Below are 14704 nucleotides of genomic sequence, written 5' to 3' on the forward strand. Positions count from 1 at the left end.
TCAATCATCCGTGTGGGCGGGGCTAAGCGGTTGGGCTCTTTCCTCCCTTCACCTTTGCAGTCAAATCGCCTCCTTGGCTCTCCTCCACACCTCTTTATTTCTCCACCACGTCAAGACCTCTTTAAACCTTGGGATTTAAAGGATTTAAACTGCGTTGTGGAAGTGGCTTAGTGTCTGCGGGGAGCACACGGTAAGAAAAGGAAGAAAAGTATGCCGTACGGCTTGTGTTTTTTTTCCCCCCCTCTCTCTTTCTAAATGTTGACACTCGATGCGACTTTTCCAGTTTGGCTTCACCGTGCGTGTTGCGTGTGAGCTTGTGCGCATGCGCGGCTCTGATTGACACACGCATGTGTGGGAGCAAGTTACCTATGTTTACGATTACCAACATCACAAATAACTATCGTTACCAAAGTAACACTCGATGTTACCACTCCCCCCCTCCCACACACACAAATTGTCGTTGTTTTAAAATACTTTGGATAGTCTTCTCTGATGACAAAATTCGTGGGACACTCCCTAAAATTCTTACAAATACCAAAAAAAAAATTCCATTTCCTTGCCTGTTGATGTTTTACTGTTTTTTTTGTGTAACGCTTTCCTAGCCACACGCCAAAAGAACGTCTACTCTATGTAGAATGATTTGAAGGCTCAAATATCGGGTGTGATGCAGGTGTTGCGTTACCTGCTGACGTCACACCGGTTGACATTCCATTACATTCGAGACTATGCTAGAAATGTGATTCTGTTTTATATTATAACATCGATATTATGTTCTAACATATTTGTAATTTCCTATTTTGGGATCACAAAAAGCCACATTTCTGCATCCCAGTCTATGACGTCATTAGCATTTATTACTAGGTCATCGTGAATGAGTATAAATAATGAGTCACGTGATGCCTCGCATTGATTTCATTGGATGAATAGCGTGTAGTGTTTCATAAAAACGAACAGTGAAATAAACTCGCCAGGGGAAAAAAGTATTTACAATGAAGTATTCTAAGTAAATATAGTACTTGCTAAAGTATGTTTACAAAGTGTCATCAAGCAAGTGCAAGTAACAAAAGTGCAAAAACAATACAGATTTTGTTCAGTTGTGCAACAATGTAAATGCCTTTTTGTTTAGAAAGGTTTCAAAACAAAGTGCCGATTCATTATTGGATTATGTTTGAAAATTAAAAATATCACGCAACATTGTTGAGCAGATGTCACCGACCGGCTCAGCTGTTTCCCGAGTTTGGGATTAGCCTCAACTCACTCTCTGCTATGCTTTTTGACTGCTTGCGTAAGCTTACAATTTTTTTTTTTTTACATTTCCTATGACGTGTTATTTTTAACCCCTTAATAATAAATATTATTTTCAAACGACATTAAAAATTACAGAAAGAAAAAGGTTAGGAAAGGTTTGCATTTATTACTATATAAACCCAAAAAGGCAGTTTTACAAGCACCTTTTTGTGTAAGATCAAAATCATCTTGAACCACCAGCGATATCCGATATGCATTATGTACACACAAAGGTTGCGTAATCAATTAGCACACAAACCTCCACCAAGGCCAAACAATCAACCGGTTCTTCACGGTTTCATGAAAAGAAGTTAAATAGTCTAGAATTGGATAAACAAAGAAATCTGGTTCCTTTTTAAACAAAGTAAAGCAAATATTTGACACCGTTGAATCAACATTTGACTCACTTCCACATGTCGAACGCCACCATGGCCATTTTTTTTTTAAATCAGTGAGTAAGACATCATGCAAACAAGCCTGCAATGAGATTCCCGAGGGAGACAGAAGCCTATTGTACACCCGGCTGGCCTCATCGAAAGATAAAAGTCTGGGTGATGTCATCGCATGCCTGCATTGTATTCATACAAAATGTCAATTTAGCTTTTGCCGCCGCGTGAGTGTCAAGATAGCAAGCTCAGAGTTTCAATGGGCTTGTCTCTTATCGTCCTTGAAATAAGGTCGGAATCTTCTTGACCTAGCACATTACTGGATGCCGAACAGACGCCATCTTGAATAAAGAATATTAAAATATTATAATATGATAACATATAGCATTTGCCTTCCCGTTGTGTTGCCTTGCAGCAACGTCACGTGTGGCTTTGAATATTTTATCAGCCGCTATCACCTCGGTCGCCCTGCGTGTGTCACCATGGCAACTACCTAGAAACTCTTCAATGCTTCCTCTGATTAGAGATAAACGATAAGTCAACAGAAAGATAGTTTTGCAAGAATATTATGGGTGTGCCCTGCCCTGCCCTTGCCGGGAGCTTTTTAAGCACAGCACACCTGAGCAAGTGAAAGCTTGTCGAAGTGCTGACAGCAGCGTTGGCCTTTTGTTTGTTTAGAGCTTGTCTGCATTTTCTTTTTTGCTTTGACTCTGCAAACAAACCTGGCAGGTGACTCAACTCACATATTTTTAATTGATCTTTTTTTGCAGCACTCTTAATTAAGCAAACTAACAAAACTAATGTATGCACATGCAATATAAAGGATTTCAAGGCGCCGATTACAATTTCCAAGACACAGCCGTCCGGTCGCCGCTAACTCAGTTGTCCTCTATTTATTCTACCACTCACACATGACACAATTCCCACGATGACCCCTACGACCCCATCCCCCCCCCCAACGCCCTCTCAGTAACAACTTGGCGCTAACAGTCCAGGACAATGCTCTTATTGTCTTCCCGGCCTGGAATGTTGAGGACTTCCTTCAAGGAATGCGGTGATGAGAAAGTGCTGATTTTTTCTTCAAATTTTTACTGGCTAGACGCTCCGCCCACTGCACATGTGGAAGTCGTCATCTTTCACTGTGGACTTTCTCTCACCCGTTTCTGTGGAGTCTCCTCCCCTAGCGTCCACGTGCTTCTCGGAGCATCTTACTCACGTCCAGTCATTTCCCAGCACGCTTCGCCTCCCACACTCCTCACGCAAAACCATTCCCAAGCTCTCTCTCTGTTTTTGTTTAGCCGGCGTGGCACGAGGACGTCTTGTTCGGCGTTTCGACTTGAAGATGCTCCGACCAAGGTAAGACCACAACAACATTCCTTTTCGTGGAATTCCAAACAGATGGGAAAGATTTTGAACGCCCTTGGTGGGAATTCAAAATGGGACGCTGTGATTGGACAAGAGGAGTATTTAGAAATTTGCTATGGCGATGTCAAAAGGAGGCCTGGGCTTCTCCCAAAAATCAATTTTGACAGCTCGGCCACCAAACGGGCTCCTGGGCCCAGTCATGTGACTTTGCGTGTTATTGTTCCCGCATGCCTAGCATAGCTTGCATAGCGGCAGCGTGGCGGGAGAACAACGCACGGCGTTGTTCTTCAAGGCAAAAACCTCCACTGAAGAGTTTTTGTTTTTGCAGGTCCTCACCGGTTTGTCAGTCTTCCGCAGTGACAGCATTTGGGGATGCTCTTCTATGACATGGTGAAAAAGTCATAAAGAGCGGTCGCCGCCATGACCTCTATGGTCGCCAACGGAAACCAAGATGGGCCGTCGTCGGTGGCGATCCGAGGGGCGGATCCGGAGACGTGCATGATTGTGTTTAAGAACCACTGGGCTCAGGTAAATGTCAGAAACATCTCCTCCACAATGTAAAAAAGAAGTAAAATATTCACATATCAAGGATAGTTTTTTTAAACTTTTTTTTTTTCAAATTTTGAGGCTTTTTCTGAATTTTTTTTTGCTTGTTTTCTTTTTTTATTCCCCCATTTCTTTTTTAACCCGGGCCAATATTCAGTCAATTTATTTCCCCGAAACCTCTTTCCAATTTTAGCTCTATTTTCCTCTCTTTCTACTTCACAGCATTTGATTTTCAAAGAACCACAACAGTCCGTTAGCGTGCCAAAAACAACAAGTTGGCTTTCGACTCTTCAACGTCTCGACAATGAACATAAAAAAAGTATTCCGTCCTCAACTCCCCGCAGTCTCCAGTCTGCATTGACATCATGAGAATAATTGTTGCTTTTGAATCTTTTTGGGGAGGTTCAAGTAACGCTGCCTAGTCATTAAGGCGAGGCCCGGTAAAAAGTATTTGTCGCTCCGGTGACGGCACAAAGTGCTCCGGGCCGTGTCCCGGCAACACTTACGTGCTGCGGGATTCTCCTGCCAATGGAATTTTGGCAGTTGCGGCCATGTCTGTCTCAGCTCGCCCGCCCCTGTGGGACACGCTAACGGCGCTACGCCCACATCGACGTATTGACATGTTACTTTGAATCTAAAAAAAATTTTGCACGCCTGATGTTCTTCCTCCATGTACTTTGTATCTTTTCCAAGGATCTTGGAAATTTACAAGGGGGAACGCCCGCAAATTCGAACAATTTGACTTTTGGCATGAGCAAGGACATTTTCATTCCAGATGTGGAAGTGGAACGCTGCTCAATGTTGATGAGCAAAAACATTTTGTTCCGTGTATTTTAGATGAAGTACTGTATGTTATATTTAATATATAGCCAAGAAAAACACATTTCTTGGTCTCCCTACAGGATGTAAACATTTTGTAGTCGCCATTTTATTCCCCGGCCGGGGCTCAGCTCCCAGCAGGCTCCCGTTTCCATCGACCCACTTGCGTTTGTTGCCACAGCAAAAGGTAGACGAGGAAAAAGGCGGAGTCTATTGTCACCGGAGCGGCGTCCATAAAGCACGCAAGGGAAGGAAACGATGCAGGCACAAAAGACAGCCTTTGCTCAATTGCTAGCTTACAGTTAGCAAATCATGTTTGATTATTAACCTGTCAGCATGACAAGCGATTTACAGCTTCACCTTTGATGATGAGATAAAAAGGTAATTGTTGTTTAAACAAAGCTGGTTTCTGTTTTTGTTACTAACTCGACAGTGGAAAAGTTTTTGAAACATGTTATTGCGACTTTAGGGAGTGTTTTAGTGGATTTAATTGTTTATACGGGAGTTAACTTAAATATTAAAGTACATTCACAGATTGTTTAGGTCAAATTCTACACGAACACTTACGCCTACTACGCAACTGTATTTTAAGGTTGGTAGTACTTTTTTGAGGTAGCACAAGGTGTAAAAATTACACTATCCATCCACTATACACCAGACCAAACATAAGATTTGAAGTTTCATACCTCAACTCTCGTTTCTTCTTCTTCACAGGTGGTGAAGATCCTGGAAAAACACGACCCGTTGCGCAGCGGTGCCCCGGCCTCTGCGGCCTCGCTGGGCCTGGGCGGCGGACCGCGCTTCGGCCCCGTGCCAGTGGATGAGGCCAGCGCGGTGCAGAACTACGTGGAGCATATGCTCTTCTTGCTGATGGAAGAGGATTGCGGGAAGACTGGCGCCATGGGCCCCATCCTGGAGTTCGTGGTGATGGAGAACGTCATGGAGCGCCTGTTCGTCTGGAGCCTGCGCCGCGAGTTCACCGATACCATGAAGATGGAGCAGCTGAAGATGTACGAGATGCTGGTGTGCCAGTCCCGCCAGCCCCTCCTGCACCACAAGCCGGTGCTGCGGCCGCTCATGATGCTCCTGTCGGCATGCTCGGGCCCGGGGGGTACGCCCGGCGTGGAGGCCCAGCTTGTGCTCCTCCTCCACCAGCTCTGCTGCGTCCTAGCCAAGGACCCATCCGTGCTGGAGCTGTTCTTCCACACCAGCGAGGACCAAGGCGCCGCTAACTTCCTCATCTTCTCGCTGCTCATCCCCTTCATCCACCGCGAGGGGGCCGTGGGGCAGCAGGCGCGAGACGCGCTGCTGCTCGTCATGTCCTTATCGGCGGAGAACCAGCGGGTGGCCGAACACGTGGCGGACAACACTTTCTTCTGTCCGGTCAGTGCAACGATTAATTTAATTATGCTAATCCCACATCCACAATGCTAAGCCTCAGTCGTAGCACAATAGAAAAAAAAATATAAGCAGCTTTTAACAATGGCTAACCCTGAATGACATGGGCTTGTCTTAGCTGGTCATACAAGGATAATCACCCTGAGGATAAACTCCCAGTGATGCTATTGTTTCTATTCTCTTAATACACTGAATTAATTAACCAGAGAGCGCAAAGAAATCCAATTCACGCTGGTTCAGGTCACGTAAACACCACATGCTGTGTCGCTAACTCACTTTAGCATTAGCTGTTAGTGTAAATTGATTTTTTTTGTTACTATCCGAATCACTCAAGTGGACCTTTGTAATGAGAAACGTGAAATAATCATCTTACCTTTGACCTCAGGTTCTTGCCACGGGCCTCAGCGGTCTGTATTCGTCTCTTCCCACCAAGCTGGAGGCCTCCAGTGATGAATGGCACTGCCTGCAAAGAGACGACTGGCTCCGAATGCCCTCGTTGGTCCAATTTCTCAACTCCCTGGAATTCTGCAATGCTGTCATCCAGGTAAAAAAAAAAAAAGTTAAACATTAAAAGTCAAATATCGCTAACTCCTCTTTTAACTTTCCAGGTGGCCCACCCTGATATCAGAGACCAGTTGTTGAGCTACATCTACAACGGCTTCCTCGTGCCTGTACTTGCACCTGCTCTGCACAAGGTTCATACCAAATTTTTTATTGTTGCATTTTTTTTTTAGTTTGGGGTTAATGTCACATATTTTGGTGGCGCAGCTGACCCTGGAGGAGGTGATGACCACCACGGCGTACCTGGACCTGTTCCTGAGAAGCATCAGCGAGCCGGCCCTTCTGCAGACCTTCCTGTCCTTCATCTTGCTGCACCGCCACGAGAACGTCCACATTTTGGACACTCTGGTCAGCCGTATCAACACACCCTTCCAGGTATACCCTCCATGCAACATCAGATAAAATTTCACTTAATTGTTGTGAAGAAAAAAATATATTTATTTCTGAGACTCACCCCACACCTGGAATGTTTTCCTCCAGTTGGGCATCGTGTCACTGGCACTTTTCCGCACTCTCATCGGTTTGCACTGTGAAGATGTCATGCTGCAACTCATCCTCAGGTGAACTTCTGGCTCACAAAAAAAAAAAAAAAAAACTCAAGAGTGTTGTTGACATCATACCACGTGCAGGTACCTGATCCCGTGCAATCACATGATGCTAAGTCAGCGTCGCGTGGTGCGGGAGCGCGACTTCTACTCGGCGTCGGCGGCCAAGATCCTGGCCTTGACGCCGTCCTGCTGCTCGCCCGAGCGCAGCCCGCCGCCACTCCGACAGTTGGAGTCCATACTCTTCTCCAAAGGTCAGTCCTTAATACTTCAAGACTGAAAATGTAGAAGACTTTTCCCTTCAACACGTCCGTCTTTCCCAAAGTTGAAAAAGACGACGTCTCGGTTGAGGGCGACCCCGCCGGCAACTCCTCCTGCACCATCGGCTCCGAGATCTACTTGGACGTCAGCTACCTCCACTACTTGGACGACGCCCACGAGCGCATCGCCGCCTGCATGCGGGCGTGCCGGGTGTGGTCGGCGGCGTACGATGGTGAAGACCCTCCTCCGGAGAAATACCAGCCGGGCGTCCTGGAGGAGCCGGGGACGCGAGTTCTACGGGCGGCGCAGCAGCATCCTAGGACCGGGCTACCGGCCAACCAGTTGGAGCTGGAGTGGGACGACAGTTACGATGCGTGCTCGCCAGGAACTGCCGAACCCAAAGATGCACCTATGTCGCCGCCGCCGCCTTCTGCCGAGCACCCCAGACACATCGAGGAGATGAGAAAGTCTGCCATTTTGCTGGTGAAGGGCTCCTACATCGAGGAGAACGAGTTCCAGGATGACGTCAAGGTCTACGATCTGGTAGCTAAAAAAGACACAGCAGCTGCTGAGGAGGCGCCACCGCGCAAAGACTCCGAGCCCCGGAAGAACGGACTCACCCAGAAGAATGGCAAGAGTCCCACCGACTCGGGCGTGGACCTCCTGGCTCAGTACGAGGAGCTCATCCGGACGTTTGATGGCGACACGGGCGCTAAAGCTCCAAAAGAGGCAAAGAGTGCCGACGTGGCAGAAGACGAGGAAATGGACTTCACTTCCTTCTCCGCAGAGACGCCGGAGCCAGAGAAGATTCAGGCGCCATTTGGGTCGGCGTTCCGTGGCTCCGCCAAGAGTCACTCGGCACCTTTTACAGGTTAGTTGATTGATCTTGATCGTTGCCGAAAGATGCGGTCTTGATCATTAACGCTGCTGGAACGTCTGCAGGTCCGTTTGTCAGCGTCCTGTTGTCACGTCTGGAGAATATGCTGTCCAACCCGGTGCACGTCAACCTGTTGCTGACGGGCATCCTGGCTCAGCTAGCCGCGTACCCTCAACCTCTGCTGCGCTCCTTCCTCCTCAACACCAACTTGGTCTTCCAGCCTACCGTCCGCTCGCTCTACCAGGTAACGCCCATCCCAGCCGCACCCGAGGTTCAGTTTGATTTGGCATGCTTTACCTGGATCGATTTTCTCGTCAGGTTCTGGCCACGGTGAAGAACCAGATCGAACAGCTGGTTGTGAGTAGTAAGGACTTTCCTGAGATGATTGTCGCCGCCCAACATTGGCTCCTGACCAGGGACACTCTGTATGGAGAAGCAGGTGAAGGAGGTTTTTGTTTTTTGTGTTACAGAAAAAACAATGATGGCAAAATTATAGAGGTAAATATTTTTGTCCAGATTTTTTAGATAGAAATGTGAAGTTCATCACAGGCATGGAAATCTATCCTCTACAAAAAAAAAAATATTTCAGCATCCTAGTGAGCCGCTTCATGGCAGTTGTACTACTAATTCTTATACAATACTGCCTCCTAGTGGTCAACGTGGGAACACCACAAATGTTCAATTCCATTTCAATTTTCATTTATAGTTCTCTAAATTGTATGTAATCTTATATTTACTCTTTTTAAGCTATAATGTTATTATATAGAAAATTCTTTACTTTATTTTAAATCGCTTGTATCCAAAATAGGATTAAAAACTAAATTCATTCAAGTGTAGAAATAACATGGGAGATATTTTTCAAGGGTGACAATCTTACCTGTGCAAAATAAATATTTATACCGCTCGGGCGTACACGGACCTAAGCATATTGTTCTCATCCCACTCAGACAAAAACAATCGAGTGCGAGGCGGCGGCATCCTGAAGACCTCGCCGCCGCCGCAGCCCAGGACCATCCCTGCCGAGCGGACCGACGTGTTCGCCACCGTCCTCTTCAGCGAGTTCCTGAAAGAACTGGCCGCCCTAGCCCAGGAGCACTCCATCTTGTCTTACATTCCCATGGAAGAGTAATTCAACTCCTTATGTGAAATCTTTATTTTTCTATCATCTTTTTAGGCCACCAACCAAAGATATAAAAACAATATTTATGGCCCTTTAATTCAATTGTCTCAGGGTGGGCGGCCATTTTGGACTCCGGCCAGACCTAGCGTTAGCGACATTAGCATCAGCAAGCACACTCCAGCAGTCGTGTGGAATGTCTTCTTCGGAGCAATGGCGTGGTCATTTTCAAAACCTCGCAAATTGCCGTTTCTATTAATATTATTATTTCTTATATCTCAGTCTATGATTGAAGCCATGTTTCCTTCACTTTCGGTCACTCCGGCCTATTTGATGATTTGTACATATTGTAAGGATTCACTATGCAAAATAATACGAATGATAAGCAATATCGTCATGTAAGGTGGTTGGGTAATTGAAATATTTCTGATTTGTGGGCTGGGGGGTGTTTTATTGTGTTTTATTTATCATGACACCAGTTGGCACTGTCTGTTACAAAGCAGTCTTTTCGCAAGCGCCTTTTAAAAGAGACTTTTGGCATTTGTTTCCTATTTTGAAATAGTCTCCAGGTATCTTGATTTTTGTAGGGGCAAGCAATAAAAGATGCAACAGTTTCAATGTTGTGCTTGTTAATGTCATTTTGATGCTCGGTATAAAAATATATATTTGACTACTTTATAAAATATAAATCAAGACTTTATTAATTATGGACGAATAAATAATTTGTTCCTTATTTACATCAAGTCAATCGATATGGACAATCCCCTCACACCCTTTTTGAAATCTTGTCCAGCAGAATCTTACGCACCGTAATCGGGTCGGCTCGGCCTTTGGTCTCCTTTTGAACAGACCCAATCAGCTTGTTCAGAACTTTTTGGTTGCCTGCTTGGAAGGCCTGCACCTAAATGCAACAAGGAAAAAAAAAAATTAAAATAAATTTTGGGTGTTGGGGAGGGGCATAAATATACACCATAGAAAATAATAGTGATTATTTCTTGATCATTAAAATGGACAAGATGTGTCGGCGACTCCCGACCTCGTGTGGATGCGAGTCCACGACCTTGGCGCAGACCTCGTGCAGCTGCTCCACATCATTAACGAGACTCAAGTCCAACTCACAGACGATCTCAACCGCCGTCTTTGCACCTGAGTGCTTCCACATCTCCTGGAACACCTGACACATGCGCGCACACACTCAATGAGGAATCCTAACCTTCGTGTGTCCATGCTGTGTCTAAGTTAATGTGGACTGACCTGCTTGGCCACTGAAGAGGAGATGCGTCTCGTTTCCAGGAGTTCCAGCAACTGGGCCATGGCGGATGGAGACACGGGACTGAAATCACAACCAGGGCAATTGTCGCATCACCACACATCTTCACTGGAAGTTGTCACCTTTGGCTGACGTTCAGGTCTCGCTGTTTGAGGAGTGCCAGCAGCTCGTTGGTCACCCAGCCAATCACGTTCCTGGGCTCCCGGCTGGTGGCCTTCAGCACGCGTTCAAAGTAGTCCACCAGGCCGTCCTCATTCTGCAACACAATTTTTCTGCTTCCAATAAAGCCTTTTTATGTTAAAGTTTGAGCGTGACTGACCAGGAGGGTGAGGCTGTGCTCGGGCAGGATGCCGTACGTCTTCACCAGCCTCTCTCTCCTCACGGCGGGCAGCTCGGGAAGCTCGGCCCTCAGACTCTGCACCACCACCGCCTGTTGGACGTCGGCGCCCGACGGAACGGAGGCGGGGTCTTCGTACACCACCAACGGCGGAAGGTTGGGCTCGGGCATGAACCTGAAGAGGGGCGGACGCGCGTCACGTGACGGAGACTACCGGACCTGATTAACTGACTAGAGTTTCACCTGTAGTCCTGGAGACCCTCTTTGTCCCTCATGGGCACTGTCGTCCTAAAAACAAACAAATACTATTATGCACGAAGAATGTTTGTCAGAGTGTCTCATTTTCAAGAGGCGCACCCGGATTTGGAATCGAAGGAGCGGGTCTCGTTGTGTACGCTGCCTCCTCGCCGCAGGACGTCCATCTGTCTCTGGATCTCGTAGTCTGGCCGTGACAGAAACAAAGACGCAGCAGTTGGTGAGCCCGTGGCCACTTTGAGGTCAATTCCAGTCGACGCGACGCACTTACCGATAGCCTTGGCCAGGTAGCGGACGCTGTTGATGTTCTTCACCTCCGTCCTGACTCCGAGCGGCTCGCCGGGTCCGTGCACCGACACGTTGGCGTCCACCCTCAGCTGGCCCTCTGTGGAGACCATTCGTTTTGGTGAACTCAAATATTCCCCCAGTAGTGGTCAGCAAAATTCCAATCTGTTCAGCATCAGTTGTGATTTCTAATACCGAGTGACAACAAGCGCGTCCTACCCGACATGTTTCCTTGACAGGTGCCGAGGGCCTGCAAGATGAGCTGAAGCTCCCTGACGGCCGCCGCTGCCTCCTCGCCGCACGTCATGTCGGGCTCCATCACCAGCTCCATTAGGCCTACGCCTGACCGTGACATCACGAGGCTTCAATGTCACTTTGCTCGGGGAGGTGGTGGGGACACAAAGGGGGGGCTCTCACCCGCTCGGTTGAGGTCGATGAGCGTCTGTGCTCGGGCGTCATCGTGCAAGCTCTTTCCGCTGTCTTGCTCCAGCTGGATCTGCTTAATGCGGACGTTCTTCCGGACCACTTGGTTCCCTTTCTTGCCGCCTAGGAGGCTGTAGTTGAGCACGCCGTCCACCGCCACGGGACGCCGCTGCTGCGTGATCTGGTAGCCCGCCTGACGGGAAATATAATTTTAGGTATCGGGCTACTCGTAGAGGCTGTCGCTTTTTTTCTCTTGAAAATTTTCAGAAATGCACACTTTCTGCCACTAGGGGGCAGTCAAACCCAGCTGGAAAGACTCGTGCTGACAGCATTAGCAAGACAAGGTTGGTGAACTCAATTGAAATTGGCAGAAGTAAAAAATATTCTTATTTCTCTCCTTCACGGCATAAATTGAACACCCACTCCCATTCGTGCTCTTCTACATTGGGAGATGTTTGCCGCATAATAATGAGCACCAGTTTAACGCCACAGCCTTAAAACCACTCCGTTTTAATATTATGCGAAAAAAAAAAGAAGTAAGATAGCAATTGTGAATTCTGAAAAAACAACTATTATAGGCTGGCTGCATCCGTTCATTAAAATGCAGCGGGCGTCTTGTTGGTTTTTCACTCTCAAGGTTTCTTCTTTTTTTTCTTCCTGAAAAGCACGAGAATAATAAATATTTCATCCGCTTCCCGTATTTCAAGCGCTGCCCCCTCGGTGCGTACGAGGTGCCTGCGTTGCCGTGGCAACTGTATCGTATAACGTGACTCATGCTCCACGAGCAAGGTGGTAGTGAAGCGCAGTGGTGGGATTTCACCAACACAACGGCCTCAGCGGAAAGGAAAAAAAGAAAAAGAAAATGTGAATGCAGCGATTGAAAGGAAAAAAAAACAAAACACCGGTCAACAGGAAATTGGAATCAGAGAAGACTTATTACACATGGCTTCATACTAAATGTATAGTTCTGAAGTGGTCTACCAAACATGAAGTAAGGAAATGACGTTTTGGACCAAAAACTCACGGGAAGATCGGCGTAGAAATAGTGCTTCCTGTCAAAAAGCGACTTCCTGTTGATGCGACAGTTGAGAGCCAAACCCGTCATCACGGCTGCTTCCACACATCGTTTGTTCAGGACCTGGCGGGACCAAAACGGGGCTCATGATTAATGATGGACTAGAAATGAGTTTGTGATGCTTAGGACTGTTCTTACAGGTAACGTGCCAGGTAAAGAGGCATCGAAGAAGGACACGAGAGCATTTGGAGGCGATTGGAAGTGGACTGCTGAGCCGGAGAACATTTTAGTCTTTGAATGAATCTGGGCGTGAATCTCCAATCCGACCACGCCTTCCAGGCGCATGGGAACTCTGCAAAGTGAACACACCAATCAAAATATTAATAGAAATTTTGAACTCAGCATAATTTAAACTCGCTGTTATCGCGTGATGTACGACAAAAGATGAGCAAGTTGCCAATCACGGCAAACTAGCCACTGTATAAAAAGTAACAGTGCAGCTAGCTTCTAAAGGAGTTAGCACGTTAGCCACAACTCGAGCGCAATTTACTCCATTTTATCATCTTCACAAACCTTTTAGTCCTGCTCTGCACCTGACATTCATAATGCGAAGATTCTACGTTTAATCTCCGAACTGTAAATGACATATTGGGACCCCAAAACAATCTTTTCAGCATTTTGTAGCGAACTCTAGATGTAGGGGAGGAGGCTGCCATGTTGGTTTGTGAAGCGCAGTGACAGATGGGAATTGTAGTTTTTCAACGCACGTAACCCACGTGAAAGACTACAAATTCCAGGGCTTTAAAAATGACGTATTTCCGGTTGGTCGTTTGGCGGGAGTCGGACGAAGAAGACGAGTCCATACTTTTGAACCACGTTGCTTCAACATGATGGCCACAAACGGAAAGACATTTGCCAATGGTCCAGTGAATGGAACCGCGCCGCACGCCGGTACCTTGCCGGAGGACCACTTCACTTTCAGCCCGGGACCGAGCGTGGAGGACATCCGTCGCATGCAGGCAGAGTTCACCGACGAGCGCGACTGGAACAAGTTCCACCAGCCTCGCAATCTCCTCTTGGCCATGGTGGGCGAAGTCGGGGAGGTCTCGGAGCTATTCCAGTGGAAGGGCGAGGTGGCAGAGGGCCTTCCCGACTGGAGCGACTCGGAGAGGGAGCAGCTCGCCCATGAGCTCAGCGACGTCTTCATCTATCTGGTGGAGCTGGCTGAGAAGTGCCGCGTGGACCTGCCTCAAGCCGTCCTCCGCAAAATGGCCCTGAACAGACTGAAGTATCCAGCAAGCAAAGTGCACGGCTCGGCGAAAAAGTACACTGAATACAAGGACTGATTTTTTTTTTTTTTTTTTTTTAATTATGTGGGACTTTAGTGGCGAAAAAGTACACTGAATACAAGGACTGATTTTTTTTTTTTTTTTTTTAATTATGTGGGACTTTAGTGGCATTCAGATAGTTGTCGATGGTTATAAATCGATCTTCAATCATCTTTTGAAAATAGTACACGTTATGTAATATATAAGATCATATTGTGACAACAGGCATGTAAACAAGCCACTCATTTTTTGTTTTACGTGTGCCAAAGTAAAGTGTTCTTTAACTTTGAATTAAAGAATTCACTTTTAATTTTGCAAGAATCATTCATCTAGCAACCCTAAGCTACCAGTCAGTGAATCAATTTCCAAATAAGACATTTAGTATATTAAATGGAAAATATAGTAAATTATAAATATTGAGATGAAAAATACCATTATAAGTATGTAGTGAAACCAAATTTCAAGGAAAGTACGCCATTTTGTAGCCATCTGTATTAAGACGCCACATTCCATCATAAAATTTACTTTTGACTGACAACGAGGTGTTTATTACGGTTTGCCTCAGCACTGATCAGTGTCTAATACGTGAACTTTGCATGGCTCAGCTCCAAATGAGGAAAAAAAAAATC

General features: G+C 46.6%; 3 protein-coding genes and 1 long non-coding RNA gene across 4 annotated transcripts; 2 read left to right on the forward strand and 2 right to left on the reverse strand.

Moving 5' to 3' along the window:
* Positions 1-23: 23 nt before the first annotated feature.
* Positions 24-9780, forward strand: fhip1aa (FHF complex subunit HOOK interacting protein 1Aa). Its single transcript, XM_088372929.1, has 13 exons — positions 24-190; positions 2972-3029; positions 3367-3566; positions 5118-5786; positions 6187-6345; positions 6410-6496; positions 6570-6737; positions 6843-6922; positions 6992-7161; positions 7233-8039; positions 8111-8289; positions 8364-8484; positions 8993-9780. The coding sequence occupies exons 3-13, from the start codon at positions 3459-3461 to the stop codon at positions 9172-9174; spliced, it is 2730 nt and encodes a 909-aa protein (XP_088229055.1). The 5' UTR covers positions 24-190; positions 2972-3029; positions 3367-3458; the 3' UTR covers positions 9175-9780.
* LOC148399746 (uncharacterized) lies at positions 2628-7715 on the reverse strand. Its single transcript, XR_015857910.1, has 4 exons — positions 6817-7715; positions 6606-6744; positions 5090-6334; positions 2628-3586 (listed from the first exon to the last, which is right to left on the reverse strand). It is a non-coding gene; the product is annotated as an uncharacterized LOC148399746 (long non-coding RNA).
* Positions 9210-13490, reverse strand: gatb (glutamyl-tRNA(Gln) amidotransferase, subunit B). The gene is made up of 13 exons (XM_088372936.1): positions 13321-13490; positions 12946-13099; positions 12757-12870; positions 11727-11925; positions 11529-11651; positions 11296-11409; positions 11127-11211; positions 11013-11057; positions 10752-10944; positions 10555-10688; positions 10417-10495; positions 10199-10336; positions 9210-10063 (listed from the first exon to the last, which is right to left on the reverse strand). The coding sequence occupies exons 1-13, from the start codon at positions 13461-13463 to the stop codon at positions 9929-9931; spliced, it is 1656 nt and encodes a 551-aa protein (XP_088229062.1). The 5' UTR covers positions 13464-13490; the 3' UTR covers positions 9210-9928.
* Positions 13491-13561: 71 nt separating this feature from the next.
* Positions 13562-14385, forward strand: dctpp1 (dCTP pyrophosphatase 1). The gene has a single exon (XM_088372938.1). It carries the CDS (start codon positions 13635-13637, stop codon positions 14091-14093), a length of 459 nt encoding a protein of 152 aa, XP_088229064.1. The 5' UTR covers positions 13562-13634; the 3' UTR covers positions 14094-14385.
* The last annotated feature ends 319 nt before the right edge of the window (positions 14386-14704 follow it).

This window comes from Syngnathus floridae, chromosome 4 (genome assembly GCF_059516105.1).
Source record: "Syngnathus floridae isolate MCC-2025c chromosome 4, RoL_Sflo_1.0, whole genome shotgun sequence".
Lineage (NCBI taxonomy): Eukaryota > Metazoa > Chordata > Actinopteri > Syngnathiformes > Syngnathidae > Syngnathus > Syngnathus floridae.

Excerpts from the sequence above, each read along its gene's own strand:
- fhip1aa (XM_088372929.1), top strand. The coding sequence starts at position 3,459 with ATGACCTCTATGGTCGCCAACGGAAACCAAGATGGGCCGTCGTCGGTG. Across the intron at positions 3,567-5,117 it reads TTAAGAACCACTGGGCTCAG|GTGGTGAAGATCCTGGAAAA; the intron begins GTAAATGTCAGA and ends TCTTCTTCACAG. Across the intron at positions 8,290-8,363 it reads CCGTCCGCTCGCTCTACCAG|GTTCTGGCCACGGTGAAGAA; the intron begins GTAACGCCCATC and ends TTTTCTCGTCAG.
- gatb (XM_088372936.1), bottom strand. The coding sequence starts at position 13,463 with ATGGCAGCCTCCTCCCCTACATCTAGAGTTCGCTACAAAATGCTGAAA. Across the intron at positions 11,652-11,726 it reads CATCGACCTCAACCGAGCGG|GCGTAGGCCTAATGGAGCTG; the intron begins GTGAGAGCCCCC and ends TGTCACGGTCAG. Across the intron at positions 10,337-10,416 it reads CCTCTTCAGTGGCCAAGCAG|GTGTTCCAGGAGATGTGGAA; the intron begins GTCAGTCCACAT and ends CGCATGTGTCAG.
- dctpp1 (XM_088372938.1), top strand. The coding sequence starts at position 13,635 with ATGATGGCCACAAACGGAAAGACATTTGCCAATGGTCCAGTGAATGGA.